Here is a 21,831-nt window from a genome sequence, read left to right as displayed (position 1 = left end):
ATGTTCTATACTCATGTTCTTACCTCTAGCTACTTCATGAGAGACACCAGGTAGAGAATCACATTATCCAAATATGCTCCAGGAAATGGTAGTCCCTGGAGAGCTTCCCAGAAGAGAGCATTCTGCGGTCAAGAGAGTCTGTGAAATGTGGCATACTTATTTGCCAGGTCTCAGAGATTTGTTTACAAAGCAAATTAATGTACTTAAGTCACTGGGAAAACAGAAACTGGTTTAACTTTGACCCATTGCTTCTTGGAATTATTCAGTAAAGAAAAAAAAAGTTTTCAAGGAACACCAACCTCTTGCATAATGCCAGATGTTGATCAGAATCTCACTGGCTACCCGCTATGATGTCAGGCAAGTCATTTACCCTTTCCAAGACCCTGTGTCTTTATGTATAAAATAAAGGATTATAAAATTTATCTCATGGTCCTTCACAGAATTGATGTAAGAATCAAAAGAGATGGTAAATTCAATATGAAGACCCTGGAAAAATGCCTAGTGCATAATAGACAACCAAAGTGTTTGTTTGTCCTTCTGTGACCATTATGAGCACAGGATCTCCTGATCTACGTCTATTCACTTAGGGCTCACTGATTCTGCCGTTTTTGTTCTATAACTCACATGAAAGTGTCCACCAATACTTTTTTACAAATCACTCCACTTTGGGATTTTTTTTTTTTAAATAATTATCCATGCATTCACACCTTTACAGAGGCTTCTTTCTCTGTGTTCACCACTGAACCAGCAGGGTTCTGGGGTGCATCTTCCCTAGTCCTTCAGGAGAACTACTTTGACTTCTGTGAGGATTTGCTGACAAACTGCCAGCCATCAATCGTCACTACCACTCACATCAGCCACAGCAGCAGAGCCACCATTGTCACCACCATCACCTTCATTATTACTATCACAATTCGTATTTCTCATTTGCCCATCCAGCACCTCCCATGACCATTACAAAAGGGTTATGAAGTAAATAGGAAAGATGCGATTTCCCCCATTTACACTTGAAGAAACTGAAAACTCAGAGAAGCAAAATTATGTTCCTTGAATCATAGTTAATGAATGGAGGAGGTGAAGTTTGAAACCATGTCTTTTGAAGAATTTTTTCTTAATTTATCTTAATGTTTGTTTATTTTTGAGAGGGGGGGAGAGGCAGAGAGAGAGGGAGACACAGAATTGGAAGCAGACTCCAGGCTCCGAGCTGTCAGCATAGAGCCCGACACGGGGATTGAACCCATGAACCATGAGATCATTACCTGAGTCAAAGTCGGACGCTTAACCAACTGAGCCACCCAGATGCCCCTGAAACCAAGTCTTTTGAATCTGGTAATCATGGTGAGAAATTGATACAGTTGCTAAGAGAGTTGAGAGCAGGCTATGGGGAAACTTGGATTTGTTTAGTCAAAGTGGAACAAACTCCAGAGCTTTTTATCTCTGTGGATTGGGTTACATGTGGGGATAGAGCTGGAATGAAGGGAGGTGGCCCCAAAGTTTGGCCCATGAATAATGAAATCCTCTAACACATATGGGTGTCATTTTTGCTTTACTTACCTAGGGCCCAGACCCCCCAAGTTATCTGGCCCACACAGATGGGCATGGGATAGGACAGTTGTTTTATAAATTCAGGGAGGAAAAAGCAGCCTGGAGTTTTGATAGCAGGTGAGGGAAGGTAGGACAGGAAAATTCTCATGATGTTTGTTTCCTTCTGGCTTTAGGCTGGGCACAAGTGTCCATGGCTATAGGAGTGAAGGGTAGAAAGTACTAGAAATGCCTGCCATGAGAGCCTTAGTGACATAACATGCATAAGCAGTGCTGCTCTCAGGCCCTGAGCACAAAAGTTGGCTCTCCATGCTCCTGCTCTGTAAGTAGTCCTGGAGCCCCTGGGCATCGTCCTTGATGTTCTCACTATGGGCAGTGGTCATTGCCTTCCAGAGAGTGGAACATGGTGGAGCAGGAGCCAGGAAGTAAAAGGGCACGTGCCAACATGATGATTGCAGCTGAGAGGCTGGATTGTGGATGTGTGGGAGGCATCCTGGGCCACATTAAGACTCTGGAAGCTGTAAGCACCACAATGGCTATTTTCCAGTCACCAGCTCCTGTATCAAATATAATACAAAATAAAAGAGAAGTATGAGAGAGTCAACAAAATTCTTAATTTCTGTCATGATAACTTCTTTGATGCTTTCTTGAAATATTGCTTTTCAATTTTTTCCTCCAAAGAAATGTTTTTGGTGTTCTTGTGTTGCTGGTGTCACACAAACAGCCTAGACATCATTCACTCAGATTGGCAAAATAAGGGCACATTTTTATATTTATTTATCTATTTTTTTAAGTTTCTCTTAAACTTGAGTTAATTAATTAATTAAAATGTTTATTTAGTTTTGTGGGGGGAGAGGCAAACAGAGAGGGGGACTGAGGATCTGAAGCAGGCTCCATGCTGACAACAGACAGCCCGATGCAGGGCTCGAAATTACGAATCATGAGATTATGACCTAAGCAGAAGTCAGACACTTAACTGAGTGAGCCACCTAGGTGCCCCTAAGGGCACTTTCAATTAGGTGGTCCAACATTGGGTCGCCCTTTAGGGGGCTTTGAAATAAGTGGAGGGACTTTTTGGAGGTCATAGTTTTGGGTTTTATGAATCTTAATCTGTGTATAAAAAAAAGAGTGACATTATTCGAAGTCTTAGGCTATTTCCTCAACTAAATGTATTCTAGGATAACAAAATAGTTGATGAGATAAAGTTATTTTTTATAGAAAAATTCAAACTACTACATACAGAAGGAATGCCAGAATTAGAAATCATAATTTTGCCAGCACTAATGGAAGTGGATCTAGGCAATGGTCATCAATGATGAGGAATGAATGGCGGTGAATGAGTCAGGCTGATACACCTTAATCCACCGATACCCTGAACATTACTAATAATGGGACAGCTGACCTTGTGTCTTCTAATGTTATGCAAAAGAGGTACACTACATCACCTATTAAATATTTTTGCCAGCTGACCTGAATTCTGAATTTCATTAAGCCTCTAGATCTAACTAAGAATTTAATAGATACAGAGCATAGAAGGTTATATTAGACAAGACAGGGATGTAATCAGTCAAACCCAGAATGTGGGAAATTCTATGGGATAAATGACCCAATTTCTTCAACAAACAAATGGCAGAACGTGCAGAGAAGGGGAAACTGCTACAGGTTAAAATGAGATGCAAGAAATCTATCAGATTTGTCTTTTAAATGCAATGTGTGTGGAATGCCTGGGTGGCTCAGTCAGTTAGGCATCTAACTCTTGATCTCCCCTCAGTTCTTGATTTCAAGGTTGTGAGTTCAAGCTCCATGTTTTGCTCCATGCTGGGTGTGGAGCCTGCTTTTAAAAAAATAATTAAATGCAATGTGTGGACCTTGTTTGGATCTTAGGCAGACTGACTATAAAAATGTGTTTTTGATGTAATTAGAGAAATTTGAAAAAGACTGTGCATTAAATGCCATTAAGGATTTTATTAATATATGTAATTAATATATTATATTCATATATAATAATTAATTGCTATAATAATTAATAATCATTAATTAATAACTATTATAAGGTCGCTGTAGGGTTTTTTAAAGGCCTTATCTGGAACAGATACATCCTGAAGCATTTGTAGATGAAATGATATGTCTGGGATTTGCTTGAAATTCTCCAGCCAAAAAAAAAAAAAAAAGACAAACAGGAAGAGAGAGGAAACACTAAAGTCATATATCAATCATTCTTGAAATGGGAATGGGTATTTAGGGAGATTCCCTACGTCCTTTCTACTTTTGTGAGGTTTGAAAACTTCTGTAACAAAGCTCGCAGGCTTGCAAGACATATGACATGTAGGTGACATATGCAAAGAGACTTCACTTGGTTCACTTTTCCTCTTGTCAAGGCTCTGCCTCCTTTGGGAAGAAGAAGTCTCAAAGCATGGGATTGAAAAAGCTTCAGTGCTCCGAGTGATGATGAGGTTTCAAAGAACAAGGGCTATTTTGGATGTATTTCTGTGTTGCTGCTTCTCTGCCATGAGCGTGCTAGGGCCGGTAAGTGGCTGACTTCATGAGGTTTGGGGGACTCCAGGCTTTAGAAATTAGCACATTAGGGGTGCCTGGATGGCTCAGTTGGTTAAGCGCCTGACTTCAGCTCGGGTCATGATCTCATGGTTTGTGAGTTTGAGCCCCGTGTCTGGCTCTGTGCTGACAGCTCAGAGCCAGGAGCCTACTTCGGATTCTGTGTTCCCCTCTCTCTCTGTCCTTCCCCTACTCACACTTTGTCTCTGTCTCTCTCCAAAATAAATAAACATAAAAGGGAAAAAAAAGAAATTGGCAATTTCAAGTGCACACCGGGAGTTGGGGACTGTTTGCCTCTCAACTGCTACTCAGAAGATAAAGAACTTTTGGAGGCAGTAGAGCTAGTAGTTAGGAATGTGAATTCTTTTTGTTTGTTTGTTTGTTTGTTTTAAAGTTTATTTTTGAGAGAGGGAGAGAGTGCACATGCATGCAAGCTGGGGAGGGGCAGAGAGAGAGGGAGACAGAGGATCTGAAGTGGGCTCTGCATTGACAGCAGAGAGCCTGATGTGGGGCTAGAACTCATGAATACCATGAGATCTTGACTTGAGCCAAAGTTTAACTGACTGAGCCACCCAGGCACTCAGCAGTGTGAGTTCTGCAGCCATCGCTTGGGTTCGAACCTTGGCCCTGCCACTTAATTGCTGGGTGACTTTAGGCAATGTGTTTATCTTCTCTGTGTCTTAGTTTCTTCAAGGAACCCCAAGACACTCTTAGTGGTTGACCTCATGGAAACCTCCATGTATAAATTGGATGGGATAACATTACCTGACTCTCAGGGTAAATTTAAATGAGATAGAACACAGCCTGACTCAGTATGAGCTAGCTGCTTTGAGAAATGGCTGAGCAGCTCTGGGAATGTAGGTGGCAGGAACTAATGGAGGACCAATGTACCATGGTTGGGATGAACTAGCTTTATTTCCTGTCCTCCAGGTCTTCAGGCCAAGATTCTAAGTGCAGAGAGTAAGTCCCATTGTCCCAGCTGGGGTCACATGCTCACCAGTTAGCCAGCAGAGCATAGGGCTCTTTGACAATCTGGCCTAGACTGCATGCCATGGGACAGGTGCAAGTCTTTCCAGATGAAAATGGGAGTGCTATTACCAGCTAAGAGGAGAACGGATGTAGGTCAGGAAGGAACAACAGCTGATGACACACAGAGATATGTGACTAGGTGACAGTGTGCTGGATATTCTCCATTTGTCCCTCTAGCTCCATCTTCCACCATTCCCCATGCTGCCCTGTGCCCCTAATGCATGGCCTGTATGGATCACATTAATGGGGTCCCCCTGCCCTCTGGCTTCTGGTTGGGTTGGACCAATGGAAGACTACAATAGGAGACTGCAGGAAAGGAGAAAGTGAAGGCAGGATATTTATTTCTCTGACTGCCTCCTTCCCTGACACTGGAGGTTGGGGACCAGACTTCTGGGAGGAGGCCTTTCTGTATGACTTTCTCCTTCTGGATTCCAGTGACCTAACTCTACCCTGTCCCTCTAGGTCTGGAAGGTAACAGTTCCCTGCTGTCACTAGCTTCATGTGTTCTGCCATTCCTTGTTGGATTTCCCAAATTCTGCCCACACCTTCATAAATAGTCAGTTCATCAGCTCCTGAGTTACTCCTTTTGGGTGTGTGTTCTGTTTCCCGTCAGGCCAAGCTATGAGGTGGCAGAGCCAGGATTCAGATCTGGGTCTGTTCAACTCCTGTCTCCTCCAAGGGGACTGTGAGCTTGAGAGCAAGGTTATGTTTCAGTTAGTTTTGATCATTTTAAAAATGTTTTTATTTTATTTTATTTTTGAGAGAGGAAGAGAGAGAGAGATACCAAGAGAGCACAGCAGGAGAGGAGCAGAGAGAGAGAAAGAGGGAGACCCAGAATCTGAAACAGGCTCTAGGCTCTGAGTTGTCAGCACAGGAGCCCAATGCAGGATTCAAACTCACGAACTGCAAGATCATGGCCTGAACCGAAGTCAGATGCTTAACTGACTGAGCTACCCAGGTGCCACAGTTTGGGTCATTTAATAAGCTCCCAGTCTTGACCTGAGGACCTCACACACAGCCCATGTTTATTATGCCTGAAAGGATGGAGAAGTCTGAGTAATTCAAACTCCTGTTTCCTTCTAGATGCTGGTTATACCAAAGATCCTGGAATATTCTGAAAAGCAGTCGGGGAGTATTGCCTATGGAGTAGGCCTCTGCTTTGCCCTCTTTCTCATTGAGTGCATGAAGTCCCTGTGTCTGTGTTCCTGCTGGGTCTTCAACCAGCGCACAGGCATCAGGTTTCGTTCTGCTGTTTTCTCCTTTGCCTTTCAGAAACTAATGCAATTTAAGTCTGTAACACACGTCACCACAGGAGAGGTGAGTGTCTGGGACTGGATACTGGAGGCCATGCTTGCCTAGCCTTCCTCCAGACATCCCTGCTCTGGGGGCGGGGAGAGGGAGGAAAAGGAGTTAGAAAATGAGGAATAAAGAGAAAAGAAATAATTCCTAGGATGAGTGTCGATAATCACCAAGAACTACCTCTGGAGACAAGAACAGGTCAACGGTAACCCAGGGGGATGCCACTTCCATTTAGAGGACTTGAAAGAGATTTATTGAACCCATAGTTACTGAGGTCTACTCTGTTCTAGGCCCTGAGGATACAGCAGTGAACAGAAAGACACCAATCCTCAGTTTAAGCACATTGGAAAGTGTACCCCCTCACCCAGCCTGGGGAGGAGGGTAAGGGAGGGACATGCTCAGGGAAACCAAGGGAGGAGCGATTGTAGATTATCTCTCAGCGTGTTAATTCTTGTCTGTGAAAGAGGGTACTTAGAGCTGCCTGGTTACCAGTTCCCTGCTCTTGCTCTCCTTACAAACAAACAAACAAACAAATGACAGAAATTAGAAAAAGATGCTCCAACTTATGACCTTCAGTCATGGGAGTATTGGAACTTTACATATTAATTTCATGTTCCCTATTTTTCAGTTGCTTACCGGTTGCCTCGAGGAGCATGGATTGCTTTTATATTCAAACAGACATTTGATGGGACACCTGGGTGGCTCCGTCAGTTAAGCGTTTGACTCTTGATCTCGGGTCTTGATTTCAGGGTCGTGAGTTCAAGCCCCACGTTGGGCTCCACACTGGGTGTGAAGCCAACTTTAAAAAAAAAAAAAAAAGGAAAATGAACAAACATTTGAATTTTTGGAACAGGCAGTGCTTCTTTGACTTCTTCCTTTTGCCATCTGGCATCAGCAACTGTCTAACCTCACCTACTTTTGTCTCCACTCCTCCATCCCCAGGTTGGTTTCTTCCCTTTGGCCAGGCCTGGCTTAACCTCCAGTTCTCAAACACACCAGGCATTTCTACCTCCAGGCAATGTTTTTCACATCACCCCTGCCATTCTATAATCCCATTCATCCTTCAAAGCCCCATTAAGGTGTCCTCTCCTTCACGACAAAATTGCTAAACCCCACTGTCTACTCCCACCAAGCACAAATCTGGCTGCCCCATATGAGCCTCCTTCAAAGACATAAACCCTTTCAGATTCACTGCTCTATCCCTCAAAATGCCAATGTTTGAATTACACAGGACAGATGTCCAAAACAATGTCTGCTAAATTGACCACTGCCAGGTGGATCTTTTTCTAAACTCAATAGCAAACATAAGGTATTTGTTATTGTTACCATTATTCTTCACCATTTTTTTAGTCTTGGAACCTTAGGCAAGGTTCCATGCCATCTCTCTGAAGCTGTAGAATAATAATAAGACCAGCCTTACAGGATTGTTGTCTCATAGGATTAAATGAGTTAGTACATGTAGGAAGGGGACAGTGTTTTAGAAGTGTTAGATTGTATTACTGATTTCTATTAGGCCTTGAGCATGGGGGCTCCTTGTTGTCCTGCATTTGACTGGAGTTGAAATCCATGGCAGCCCTTCTCCCTACTGATCTTGGGAGACTCATCATAGTAATTGCTAACTTCTACTAAGCCAGACGTTGACCCCAGGGCTTTACCTCATTAGCTCAGTCAGTCCTCTGACAACACTCTTATGTGGTAGTTTCTGTTATTGTTCCCATTGTCACAGAGGTAGAAACTGAGGCAAGGAGGGAGTAGGAAACTTGTGCAAGGTCACGTGATTGGTAAGCAGCAGAGCCTGGCTGCAGGGTCCAGGCTCTGAACCAGGGCACCTACCTGCCTTGCCAAGGAGACCTTCCACACTGAGGCCAGCTCTCTTTCCTTTTCCATGTGCCTCTGTTCCGAGCACCTGTTGTGTGCAAGGCCGATTTCCCCAAACAGCCTCACAGAACATAAGACAAGACAGCCCACTCAGAAGTGGAGATGGATGTAGCTGCTCACCTGAGGAATCCTAGAGTTGTTTCCATAAATTTTACTTTAAAAATAACTTTAAAAACACCTGCATATGTTCTCCTTGGGCACAAAATAGAATAGATGACTCCCTGGGCCCCGTCACTTCCCTTATGCCTGGAGGTGACCACCATTATCAATTTGGCTTGTGTCCTTCTAGACTTTTTAAAGTACATTTAGGTACACATGCAAGTTACCTATGGAAAACATACTGTATCTTGGGTGTGTGTGTTTTAAGTTTATTTATTTATGTATTTTGAGAGAGCGAGAGAGAGTGAGAGAGAGCGTGATTACACAAGCAGGGGAGGGGCAGAGAAAGGGGGAGAATTCCAAGCAGGCTCTGCACCATCAGCACAGAGCCTAATGTGGGACTTGAATTCACAAACCTGAGCCCAGATCAAGAGTTGGGCGTTCAACTGACTGAGCCATGTAGGCGCCCCTGTGTGTGTGTGTCCTTTTTATATAAAGGATACTATATTTTACACAGGGTTCTGCCACTTGGTTTTACCAATAGAAAATGTATGATACAATTTTTTGGGTGAGTTTTTTTTTAAGTTCATTTATTTATTTTGAGAGAGAGAGAGAGAGAGAGAGAATGAGTGCATGAGTGGGGGAGGGGCAGAGAGAGAGGGAGAGAGAGTCCCAAGCATGTTCCATACGGTCAGTGAAGAGCCCAAGGCAGGGCTCCAACTCACGAACTGTGAGATCATGACCTGAGCCAAGATCAAGAGTCAGATGCTTAACGGACTGAGGCACCCAGGTGCCCCTTGGGTGAGCTTTTATGTCAGGGACACTACATTGTGCTGTTTTGTAGCTTTTCTTCCCTCCTCATTATGTCTTAGCTTTCCATGTTCACACATATAGATCGTCCTCATTCTCTTTCAGTGATGCTTACTTAGAATTGTGGCACTTTCTTTTTTCCCCATTTTTATTGAGATACAACTGACACATAACATTGTATTAGTCCAAGGTATACAAGGTAATGATTTAATATAGCATTAATATAGCATTTTCAATATGCCAAAATTAAGTGTTTTATATGCACTATCTCATCAGTTGTCACATCAATGCTATGGAGTAGGTTGTATTATTATCCCCATTTTACTGATAGGCAACAAGGCTTAGAGAGACTGGGTAATGTGTCTTTGGCTCCACAGCTAGTAAATGACAGATCTGGGACATAAACTCTGACCAGTTTGCTCCAAGACCCAATATTATCTGATACACCTTGAGTGGATGCTTTAGCTTTTCCCCACCAATGGACATTTAAGGTGTGTCCAGGGTTTTGCTGCTATAAGCACAGCTGTATTGGATATTCTTGTGTGCGTTTCCTCTAGCACATGCAAGTGTTTCTCAACAGAGAAATAAAATAGCCAAGTCATGGGGTTTGTGCAATTATTAACTTTAAAAGATACTGTGAAACTCCTTTCTAAAGTGGCTATACTAGGGGCTATGCTTCTCATACACTTTCATCTTTTTTTAAAGATTCAGCCTGGGGCACATCCTGGGAACTGGAAGGAGATCAGTTTAAAGTTAAAAGGAAATCACATTTTAAGACATTCAGATTGCTCATTCTGAAAGTGATTCATGATTTGGGTCCTTAGATATTTCTTGATTTGGAATGTCAGCTTTTATGTTACAGCTGGACTGGGCAGTATATATTGGGGAGCAGGGAAGTGGACAGAAGATTCTATAGCAAAAAATAAAAAAAGAAGATAAAAAGAATTAGTTCCTGCCTTAAAAAATTCAGCTATTGGGGCACCTGGGTGGCTCAGTCGATTGAGGGGCCGACTTCGTCTCAGGTCATGATCTCGCGGTCCGTGAGTTCGAGCCCCGCGTCGGGCTCTGTGCTGACAGCTCGGAGCCTGGAGCCTGTTTCGGATTCTGTGACTCCCTCTCTCTGACCCTCCCCCATTCATGCTCTGCCTCTCTCTGTCTCAAAAATAAATAAACGTTAAAAAAAATTCAGCCATTATTATTATTAGTAATGATTCATAATAATTCATAATGAATTAGTAATAATTCGTTTATTAGAATGAATAAAATAGGCTAGGAGACTAGAAGCAAATCTCTGGGGAATCTGGATATTAGAAATAGTAGCAATAGTATGGTAAAATATAACTTTTATTGAGCACAGTCTATGTGTGCAGATCCTTTATATTTCATTGACGTTCTCACAACAACCATATGAAGTGGGTATAATTATTCCAGCTTCACAGGTGAAGAGGCTAAGGCTCAGAGTGGTATAGTTACTGGTCCAGGGTTACACAGAAAGTAACAGGGGAGATTGGTGTTTCTGCCTTTACCACCTTGCCTCTCAAGTCTTGCTGTCACGGGCAGTGTAGCCCCTTGCATGGGCAGTGTAGCACCTGGCATGGTGATACCTATGCTCACGGGCTTGCTGTCTTACAGGCCATCAGCTTCTTCGCCAGCGATGTAAACTACCTGTTTGAAGGGGTGTACTATGGCCCCCTGATCTGTCTCACCTGCTCGTTGCTGATTGCCTGCACTGTCACCTCCTACCTCATTCTTGGACCCACTACGCTCTTCGCCACTGTTTTCTACCTCCTGATTTTACTAGTAGAGGTAATGTCTTTCTTTGACATCCATTTGATGTTGGATATCCCCGCAGAACTCCCAGGGCTCTGGAAGCTGGGGTACTCCTGAGGGGAAGTATTGACTCTTACTGACTATTCATTCCATTGTGGTTAAGTTTCAGCTTCAATTTCTGCCTCAAACCATTCTCTGACCACAAGGTTGGCCAAAGAAATAAGAGGTGAATACGACATGCCAAGTCCATCTTGTAGGCTTCTGGGAGGGTTTATCTGCCTCACAGACTTTCCTTAGTAGATATCCTCCATGTAAGGTTTTTGTTCCTTCTCTTCTACCTAGAATGTGGTAATGGACTAGCCTGGATAGCATTGAACATTTGTCTGAGCACAGTATAATGGGGGAAGGGAAGCAAATTTGCTGACAAAGATTGAGCTGAAATAAAATTGGGCAAAACAGGAAGTGACTCGTGTTATGTGTGCTCTGAATTATTGAAATCAAGTGTTTTCCTCCCTCAGTGTAGATATTCTGACCAAAAGGTGATTGTAACTGTTGGCAGGTTTAGGGTTTCCAAAGGCAAAGGAGGAATATTTGTTTAGTTAGCCACAGTCTGGCTTGGGACACAGGAGAGAAACACCCCTAGGATGTGGGAGGCAGGTGCTCTCAGGCACGATGGAGAGGTTTCCATTGGAAAATCTTCAGCAGGGCCCTGGAATCTGTAGAGTCACAATGGATTCAAACAGTGCAGAATCAAACTCAGGTATTCAATCCACATCTGGATTTTACCTTTGGGCATACTCCTGGTTGCCATACTTCTGCTGGGCTGAACTCTCCTGCCCTTGTCGAAAGAAGCTCTTGCTGCATTCTGACTGCAGGTGTTCCTGAACAGAAAGATTGTCAAGATACACAATCACACATCTGAGGTCAGTGACCAGCGCATCTGTGTGACCAGTGAAGTTCTCACCTGTATCAAGCTGATTAAAATGTATGCATGGGAGAAACCATTTGAAAAAATAATTAAAGGTACAGAAAATCTGGTTTTCTATTCTGAGCCTTGGGATGTCATGGTGGGCCAAGTGTCTCACCTTTTGGGAGTTCTTTCATGCTCTGGGGGCTGTTCAAAGCTCTAGAGAATGTTGTTATGGTTAATTCCAGTGCATTGGGTTTTTAATCTCTCAGACCTCAGAAGGAAGGAAAGGAAACTATTGGAGAAGTCTGGGGTCATCCAGAGCTTGACCACTGCAGCCTTGTATATAGCCCCTACAGCGGCCACAACAGTGATGTTCCTCATTCACACGTGTTTACAAAGGAAACTCACAATTTCACTAGTAAGTGCTTGGGATGCTTTGTTTTCCTCCCACACTGATGGGGAATTTTCTTGGGTGTTGTTTCATAGACCATGCCCTTCAAAGATCTGAAGGTTTTGCAAATAGATAATTGGTGTTGATTTTGACTTTCTAGACTTTTAGGATGCTCAAACTTTCTTCCATCTCAGCCTGTCTGAGAAACTGACATACCTTCAGTAGCAACTGTGGGAGGGAGGGATGATAAAGTCATCCGGGGATGCAAGGGAGGTGGAAGGTGCTGTAAAAGCCCCAATGATTCTGCTTACATACCTTGAGAATCCTAAATTAAGGAGTTTCTTCAAATCCAAAATGGAGCCCTGAAAATATGCTTTAAAAGGAAAGCTAGAGCTTATTCTGCCTTGTCTTTGTGGTCTGACCCTGGCCCAGAAAAGTAGCAGTTGCCTTTTAGGGGTGGAATCCCAGTTCTCTGAGGAGAAAAGTCAGGGTGCTGCTTTGGGAGAGTGGGAATCCAGATGGGGCTTGGGGCAGGACACTGCATCCAAAACAAGATAGGGAGCATTTGAGAGTCTGCAGCCAAGGACTTATTTGTGCTCCAGACAGCAGGCACCCCTACTTGGCCCAGGCACACCAGAGAAGCACCCCTGAAGGTCTGAGGGTGGATGCAGGGGCTTTTATAAGGAAAACTCTCAGCAGGAGTTTAGGGCCACACTGCACTCACACAGTGAAGGATGAAGAAAGAAGTAGAGGTGGGGCACAGATTGGAAGGTCCCCAAGGTACTAGGGGTCACATTCTGGGATCCTGAGAGCTGAAGATGGTCTGCTGTAGTCAGGAAAAGTCTCCAGGACAGAGTGAGACATGGATTAGGCTTGAAGTGCAGGGAGATTTTGAATATTAGAGAAGAATACAATATCTAAGGCAAGGAAGAATAAATATGATTGTAATAGCAATAATAGTACCAAACCTCATTGACAGTAGACAAACTCACATATACTTTCTTAGTGTTTCCTCAACTTTGTTCCTGTGCTCACTTCATGATTTTGGTACTATGCCAATCAGAACACTGAGCTTGTTGGGGGAGGGGACCTGACCAAAGTTTGCAGAATCACCCAGTACCAAGCTACACAGGAGCCAGGCCTACAGACATGGAGATCTTAAGATGAGTGCTCCTTCTCCACTTTTTCCAGTATCCCCAAAATACTGGCTTGGCCCCTGCCAAGTGAAGGATCTGCCTGTCAGAAGCTGTAGCGTCTGGCTCTGTGGTTTCTGGCTCAGGGATGAGGCTTTAGGGAGCAGAGAGAGCAGAACAGGGATGTGACGCTCACTGCCTACTCCCCTCTTCATACAGGCCTTCACAGTGATAGCCACCATGAATCCCATGCGGCTCTCAGTGTTCTTTGTGCCCTTTGCAATAAAAGGTCTCGCAAATTCCAAGTCTGCAGCAGAGAGATTCAAGGTGAGTTGTCAGAGGACTGTTTGCACGGCTCTCTGCTTGGGTGCTCATTTGCCTCCAGTCACCACGATGTTCCTCCTGAGCATGACCCGAAGCCAAGGCAGAGTCCAGTGTCAGTGGAGAGGGATTGGCTAACTCAGTGACCTCCCGTACGGAGGCTGGTGTGGGGGCTGGGGAGACTGATGAATCAGGCTCCGGGGAGATCTTAGGACAGTATACACAAACCAGGTCTCAGACAGGAGGTCTGCAGACCCTGTCCAGTTTTGTATAGGGTTACCCTGATGGTTTTGGTTAAAAAAAATCATATTTGTTGTTTGCATTTAAAAACTGGAAATTTTATGTAAAAATCAGATTTCTGGATTCCCCTGAACAATCAGAAGATCTGGGAACACCAGACCCACACTCTCCTGTGGCCACAAATGGCTGGAGCTGAAGTGATAGCTGCCCTATTGAGATGAGGCCCTCAGATACAGTTTGCCACAGCCTCCACTGTGTCCTATTGTATCTCCAACACTGGGGCTGTTTTTCCTACTATTTATCATCTTAGCAATGATCTATGTGACTTCTTTACATAGTTGGTCTTGCACCTACAGCATCTGAGTTTAAAAACCCTCATCCAAACTAATTTTAAAAAGCTTTTTTGTAGTCATCTCATTTATTTTATTTTATTTTTAATTTTGAGAGAGGGAGGGAGAGACAGGGAGAGAGAGAGAGAAAGGGAGAGAGAGAGAGAGAGAGAGAGAGAGAGAGAGAGAGAGAATCCCAAGCAGGCTCCACACTGTCAGCACAGAGCCCCACATGGGGCCCAAACCCATGAACCGCGAAATCATGACCTGAGCTGAAATCAAGAGTCTGACGCTCAGCTGGTTGAACCACCCAGGCACCCCTAGTCATCTCATTTAAATGCATGTAGTTCCCAGCCTATATCATTGACTCACACATTTATTCATTTATTCAAAAAAGTAGTTATTGAACCCCTACTACCTGCCAAGTACTAAGACTAAGAATACTATGGTTAGCGTGACTGACAGGGTCCCTGCTCTCAGGGAGTTACAATCTGGTATTAAAACAAGACAACTAGCACGTGAATTAATGGTCAAAGGAGATAACATCAGAAGAGCTATGATGCCAGTAAAACAGTGTGATGTTCTAGAGAGTACGTGAGGGAGGGCTGGGGCAACTTTGGGTGGGCTGGGCCCTGGAATGCCCCTCTGCTAAGGTGACTTTTGCTCTCAGTAATGATGACTCAGCTTCAGGAACAGCAAGTACAAAAGCCCTGAGGTTGGAATGAACTTGGCTTGTCTGAGTAAGGACAAGACAGTCCTTTACTGCCCCAGGAGCTCCACCCCCACCCCAACACCCTGACTTCTCTGCTGCTGATCAGGGCCCCCTGCTGCCTTCTCCCTACTGGCATGCTAGGCTCTCCCATCCTCCTCTTTATGCCCATTTTCACTTGTAGGGTGGGCAGAAATGAAGAAGCTACAGTCTGGACTCTGAAGGGTGGGCAGGAATGTTTGAGGAAAGAATGCCAGGAGAGACAGCTTGGAGGTCAGAGTTTTTGGCCAAGGATGGGTGTAGTTATGGTGGGAGAAGGGTGCAGAAAGGGTGAGGGTCAGGGCAAAGCTCTTGAACCCTGGGCTGCTCCTCCTGGAGACATTTAGGGGCTGGAGTTGCATAGGGCTGCCCCTTGGATGGGCACTAGCTCTCCAGGTCCCTTCACTCATCAGGGCATCTTCAATTCCTTCTTCAGTCATTGAAGTTTTCTATCTGGCCATGTAGGCATTTGACTTTGAGACCCCTAAGCTGGAAGGGGGAGGAATGATCCCTTCTTCCTTTGTGCCCCCTGGTGCTATAACCCACCTCCCAGCCTGCTATGCCCTTTGGCTTTTGAAATACGGGATGCCAGCTTTCCAGGGCAGGGAGAAGACAGCGGTGAGCCCTCAGGGAGGACCCCTCCTTGCAGGTGGACACAGGTAGGAGGTGAGCCAGCTGCTGCAGCTGTGGAGACCTGTATCCTGAGGCTCTAGAGAGGGTGCCCCAGTGGGCACTGTGGTAGGGGTCTCCAGACCATTTTTTCTCTGTGCTGTTTGTGAAAAACAAACAAACAAACAAACAAACAAAAAACAAAACAAAACAACAACAAAAACTGAGAACTGAAAAGCACTGAATGGCATAAACAAAATTAGAGACTGAGAATACACTTAGAACATTTGGGGGTAAGAGGATCCCATGTTTCTGTTCGCATTTGTTCATATCTAGATGTGTTGTTGTCATATTGACTCATTAAGCCAGTATATCACTCAAAATTTATTTAACAAAATTACAATATATGTAATAACAATTTTTTTTGTAAGCAAGGGAATGAAAACCACTAAATTTGGGACAGTGGTTATCCGGTGGGGAGGGCATAGAGGGTTTGTCCACACCAAGCAGGGGAATAAGATGAAGAAGAACCCCATGGATAGGTAAAAGTTATGGATTTGGGGTTCAGTGGTGGACTTATGAATATTCATTAAGTTATTAAAAATACCTAAACAAGTAAGTGCCCAGCTGACTAACAAAGAGGTGCATGCAATTCCCAATGATGACTGTATGTCTTAACCCAAATGTTATAATTAATCCAATTCAATATACCTAAGGTTCAATTATAAAAAGAGACCACCTTTTTTTCTTGTGAAAATAGCTTTTTGTTTGTCTTTGTAAAATACTCATTGTAAAAGATTCAGACAATGCAAAAGTTGCAGAGAATAAAAACCGCTCAATCTCCACTACCTAGAGATAAAACCATTGTCCAAAATGTCAAGAAATCTCTCTCGATCTCTTTCTAAGCAAATATCCAGGGAGAGACGTGTGAATATAATTTGACTGCAATAAGATTATACTTCCCACCCACCTCTTTTAATGCTAGAATTCATGTAGTTCGACTCATATTTCACAGTCAGGGAGCTGGAGACACAGGGAGAAGTGACCTGCTCATGGCCACACTTTGAAATGGATGGCCCTGAACAGTTTCCCACAGTGTGCTATGTGGGCAGACCTTCTTACTTTTAATAGTTATAAATGAAATTTAATTAGAAAAATGGCACATCTGTATGATGATTCAACAGCTGTTCTCACCCGTCCAAAATGAAACAGAAAAGAACTAAGAGTGCTGGCAGTTTGCAGGTATGAAAGAGTGGCTCAGTGGTCTGAAATTTGGAAAACCCTGATCTAGAACTCTCACAGGTAGGGCCCAGCTTCCTCTTAACTGGTGGTGGTTCTTTAAACTTTTACCTTTTACTAGAAGTTTATAAACCAGACCAACAGGCAGGCCGGCAAAATGGGCACACATTCTTATTAGACTAAAGAACTGAATTCATCCTTCCTTTTTTCTTTTGTCTCTACAGAAATTTTTCCTCCTGGAGAGCCCTGTTTTATATGTCCAGCCATTGAAAGACCCCAGCAATGCACTGGTTTTGGAGGAGGCCACCTTGTCATGGCGAGACACCTGCCCTGGGATTGTCAATGGAGCCTTGGAGCTGGAGAAGAAGGGGCACATTCCCGAGGGGGTGACCAGGACTCAGCCACCTCTAGGAGCCCTCAGGCCAGAGGACACAAAGGGCAGCCTAGCCCCAGAGTTGCACAAGTTAAACCTCGTGGTGTCAAAGGTAGCCTTATCGAGGCCACGCAGGCAGGCCGGCTGCCAGACTTTTGGGGCCTAAGGCCCGAGCTTCCTGCCACCATTTCCTTGGCTAAAAACTGCCCTCTCTAAACCCCTCTTTTAAATACCAATTATTCCTGGAGGGCAAGCACAGGAAGTCTTTCATGCTTTAGTGGGAACCAATTGATCATCTACAATTTGTTTTCTGATAACAAGATCCAGAATACTATGCTATATGCTGGGAGAGAAGGGGAAAGAGACCAACATTTATTAAGTTGCTAGTATGAGCTGGGAACTACCCTACACTTTTCCATTTGGTTGATCTGTGAACTCACCTTATCTGGTTTCTTCTCTGACTAATATTTGCAAGGGCTAGCTTCCCTTCTTGTCCAAATTTCGCCTCTGTACCTTCCTCCTGGAAGTGAAACTAGGTGAGGCCCCACCCACATCTCTGACCTCTTCTCCCACTCATTCCTTCCACACCAGCTACACTAGCCCTCTCATAGCACTTTGGCAGCAGACCTTGTTCCTGTCTCACGACCTTTGCCCCTGATGTTCCATGGTTTGGAACCACCAGATCTTCCTGTGTCTGGCTCTTTCTTGTCATTCAGGTCTCAGCTGCAATGACAACTGCCTTAAGAAGACTTTGCTGGCCAACCCATCTATAATTTGCTTCGGTCACAGCAGCAAATTTCATTTTACTTAAATCACTTATCTTCATCTGATATTATTTGTTTGTTTGTTTGCTTATTTATTTCATGGTTTATCTCTCCCTCCCCCATCAGAATATGGAATGAGAGTTCTTTTATTCATTACTTGGTACCTAGGAGAAACTTAAATACCATTTAATGGATGGATGAATGAATAAGTGTATGTATGCATGAATTCTGTGAGGCTGACTTCTCTGTGCCCATTTTATACATGAAGAAACTGAGGCACAGAGAGGATAAATGACTTGCCCAAGATAATAGAGCAGAAAGGTACAGATCTGGAATTTGGGTTTCTTGCCTGATAGGACCACCTATCCATGAATTCCTCTCTGTCACTTGCATGTGACTTCCTTCCTTTGAGATTGTGACATCCTACCCTTTTGAGCTTTGCTAGTCTGAGAGGCCTTGGGGTGGATGTGGTTATTTTGTTTTCTATTTGTCATTTTGTGTTCAAACAACAGACCCACCCTGGGTGAGTAGGAGGGGTGTGCTGTCCCAATGTTCCTCCTTGGCTTTGCAGGGGACCTTGTTGGGGGTCTGTGGCAACACTGGAAGTGGCAAGAGCAGCCTTTTGTCAGCCATCCTGGGGGAGGTAAGTGACTTGTGACTGCATGCATGCCCATCCACAGGCAGCCCAGGGACTCCCAAGCTTGAGTTCCCCCAGTCCACCTCACCATCACTTTCTTGCTTGATGGGATCTGAGCCAATGCAATTTTTATAAATTGAGAGCAGTTGGGCATGCACCGAGGGGGAGGTGTGTTATAAATGTGCCTCCTTCTCACCCTCCAGGAGTGCTGCCTCTTAGGTCACCCAGAGATCTGCCCTCACCAGTTCTCTGTGCTTTCCCCACCCTGTTTGTAATCAATCAGCTCTCAGGGTGATGATACAGGGTGTCCCAAAATTTAATATGATAATAAAAATCATCTCATGAAGCCAAACTCAGAGTGAGACAGGTGTCCTTTGTGAGAGGACATCAGGAGAGCAATGTGGAGGGAGGGAGGAGGAGGAAGAAGGAAGGAGGGGCAAGGGAGAGGAGGCCCTCCTTCATGGGATGGGACAGGACAGTCTTACACTTACACTCCAGCAGTGGAATTTACATGCCTGATGGGTGCCCCTGCCCCTGAGATCCAAACCCTCCAAGTCCAGTCTGCAGATATTCTTGAAGTCTGCTTAGTCTGCAGCCAGGCAGACATGTGCCTCAGCCTACCCTTCTTCCAGTTTCCAAAAAGCCCTAACCTGTTGCTCTAAAACAATTGAGATCACATTGCACACTTTTCACTGAACAACACTTTAAAACAGCCATGGCATCTGGTGTGAATTTATGGCCATCTCCCCAAGGGGGTTCTCTTCAGTACTTCCCCACTCAGCCCCAGCCGCACCCAGCCCTGGGCTGCTCTCTCTCTCCCCTCCTTTCTTTGCCCTCCTTCCAGGTTGTTGGGAGGACTCGCAGTTTCTTCCTTTATCTAGCTCTTCCCTCAGCTTTTCCCAAATGTTATAGTCGACCTCATCACTTCCTTGGAATGTGGTCATATTGTCCATGGAACTCTCTCCTGACAGCTCATCTGTTCATGCTCCACATGTGATGGCCTTGCCCCAACTTCTTGGAAATAAGATTGTACTTAAATAAAAAATAGTAAAAATAGTTTGAATAGTACTTTCATGCCAGGCCCTGTGCTAAGAGCTTCCTATTTTCTCCTTTAACTTGGAAATAACCTCATGAGGAAGGCAGCCATTATGGCCAGTTTATAGGTGAGCAGATGAGGTTCAGAGAGGTGACTGGCCCAAGGTCACACCACAGGTGAGGGAGGAGCCAGGGTTGAAACCCAGGTCCACTTGATGTCAGAGCTTTGCTTTTCACAATGGCAACATTTCCTTGCAGCCTCCATCCAAGGCCACCTTTCTGTGTGGCCAGTGGTTTGTCAGTTTCCTCTTGAAATGAACCAGTCACTTCCCATCTAATAAAGGGAGACAAAAAGATGTCATTTTAAAGTTTTGTTCTAATTAATTAAAGCCTGGCTCCAAATCAGAAGTAGGAAGCACAGGTTAATAAAGAGAAAGGAACACAGGATGATGATATCTTATGCTGGGGTGGTGGGGATGGGGGTTACAGTCTTTTTTTTAAGTTTATTTATTTTGAGAGAGAAAATGCATGCACAAGTGGTGGAGGAGCAGAGAGAGAGAGGGAGCGAGTGAATCCTAAGCAGGCTCCATGCTGCCAGCACAAGCCTGGCTCAGGTCTTGATCCCACGAACTGTGAGATCATGACTTGAGCTGAGATCAAGAGTCAGACATTTAACTGACTGAGCCACCCAGACACCCCTCCCCCCAGCTCTTTTTTAAAAGGGCTTTTAAATTTACCAAACAGAAAAGCAGAAAGACACTAAACACCCATATACCTACCATCTAGATTCAACAGTTGATAGCATTTGCATTTTTGCCACATTTATGTAGAAACACATTTTGTGGAACTATTTTAAATTACAGAGATTGTGAGACTTTTCCCACTTAATACTTCATCGTGATGTCCCCCCAAAAAGGACTTTTTCCCATCTACACAGGATGACATTATCACATCTAATGACATCAGAAATAATTCTGTTGATATCCAGGGATGGTCAGAGATGACCTAGAACATTCCATCTCACCATGAAGACCATGGAAGCACCACTTGCTAGAGAATGGGACTGGAGAAATAAGAAAAACTATGGGGCGGCTTCAAGGCAGACCTTGGATTTAGTCACAGCAGGAACTGGCCTGGTTTAGCTCTGGCTCCTGTCCCACATTCCCAGGACCTTCCCTCAGACTCACTGGTGGGCCTGGCAGGACCATGTTAAAATTCCCTTTACATTGGAGAGCCCCGAGGGTCCCAGGGGGTGGTGGGTCACTGGACACTGTGGCTGCTGAGCCAGACAGGGTCCTCCCCTGTTCCACCCGGTCCTGAGGCTGACTCCCTTTGCTGCAGATGCACTTGCTGGAGGGCTCAGTAGGGGTGCATGGAAACCTGGCTTATGTCCCCCAGCAGGCCTGGATCATCAGGGCTAGCGTCAGGGAGAACATCCTCATGGGAGGCCAGTACGACAAGGCCCGGTAAGCTTCTGGGAGGGCCCAGGAGGGACACAGGTGCGTGGGGCTGGTTGGGGGAGGGATCCCCAGCTGTGAATAGTAATTTGACAACTGCCAACACTTGCTATGTGCTCACTTCTATGCGTCAACATATTTCCTCCTCGCTGTGAAAGAAAGATTATTATCATATCATTTTCTAGATGAGTCAGTTGAGGCCTCAAGAGGTTAAATGATTTGCCTAAAATCACAGACCGTGGAGGATATGATAGAATCAGGATCTGAACCCAGTTGCTATCAGAAATTCCATGCTTACCTATTATATTATAGGAGTCAAAATAACCCTCTCCCTCCAACAACGGTACTTTAAAACTTCATTTGTATTAATGAATTCCCCACCTCTAAGTCAAAAGGTAAAGCAAATAGGGTGATGACGTTGTGGGATGTAGAAGAAACCAGTACTGGTGAGCCACCACCACCATCCTTGCCCTTTGTGGTCTCTATCTCCCGGTCTGGGGTTTACCTGCTTCAGACATGCACTTGGAAGTTAGGAGTGAAGTCTATTCACCAAAACAGCCCTGAATGCTATAGCTGTGCTTCCAACTCTGGTGGACTTTGGCCTCCTTTGACCATTTGCTTGATTTTATAATCTGCCCACAGTAGCAATGTTGAGGGGGATGGAT

General features: G+C 44.5%; 2 protein-coding genes across 2 annotated transcripts in view; both read left to right on the top strand.

Moving 5' to 3' along the window:
* The window catches only part of LOC122233998 (ATP-binding cassette sub-family C member 11-like), a 30,103-nt gene extending 12,042 nt beyond the window's left edge, over positions 1-18,061 (top strand). The window contains exons 5-12 of the mRNA XM_042968080.1: positions 1,936-2,062; positions 6,208-6,441; positions 10,843-11,016; positions 11,624-11,740; positions 11,856-12,003; positions 12,160-12,308; positions 13,634-13,741; positions 17,125-18,061. Of these exons, the coding sequence (XP_042824014.1) occupies positions 1,936-2,062; positions 6,208-6,441; positions 10,843-11,016; positions 11,624-11,740; positions 11,856-12,003; positions 12,160-12,308; positions 13,634-13,741; positions 17,125-17,439 (1,372 nt within the window). The 3' untranslated portion in view covers positions 17,440-18,061. The remainder of the gene's footprint in view (positions 1-1,935; positions 2,063-6,207; positions 6,442-10,842; positions 11,017-11,623; positions 11,741-11,855; positions 12,004-12,159; positions 12,309-13,633; positions 13,742-17,124) is intronic.
* Positions 18,062-18,595: 534 nt separating this feature from the next.
* The window catches only part of LOC102950067 (ATP-binding cassette sub-family C member 11), a 36,946-nt gene continuing 33,710 nt past the window's right edge, over positions 18,596-21,831 (top strand). Inside the window, exon 1 of the mRNA XM_042970102.1 lies at positions 18,596-18,680. The gene's annotated coding sequence lies outside the window, so the exon portion shown is untranslated. The remainder of the gene's footprint in view (positions 18,681-21,831) is intronic.

Source organism: Panthera tigris, chromosome E2 (genome assembly GCF_018350195.1).
Source record: "Panthera tigris isolate Pti1 chromosome E2, P.tigris_Pti1_mat1.1, whole genome shotgun sequence".
Classification (NCBI taxonomy): Eukaryota; Metazoa; Chordata; class Mammalia; order Carnivora; family Felidae; genus Panthera; species Panthera tigris.
This window is presented reverse-complemented; position numbering and strand designations above follow the sequence as displayed.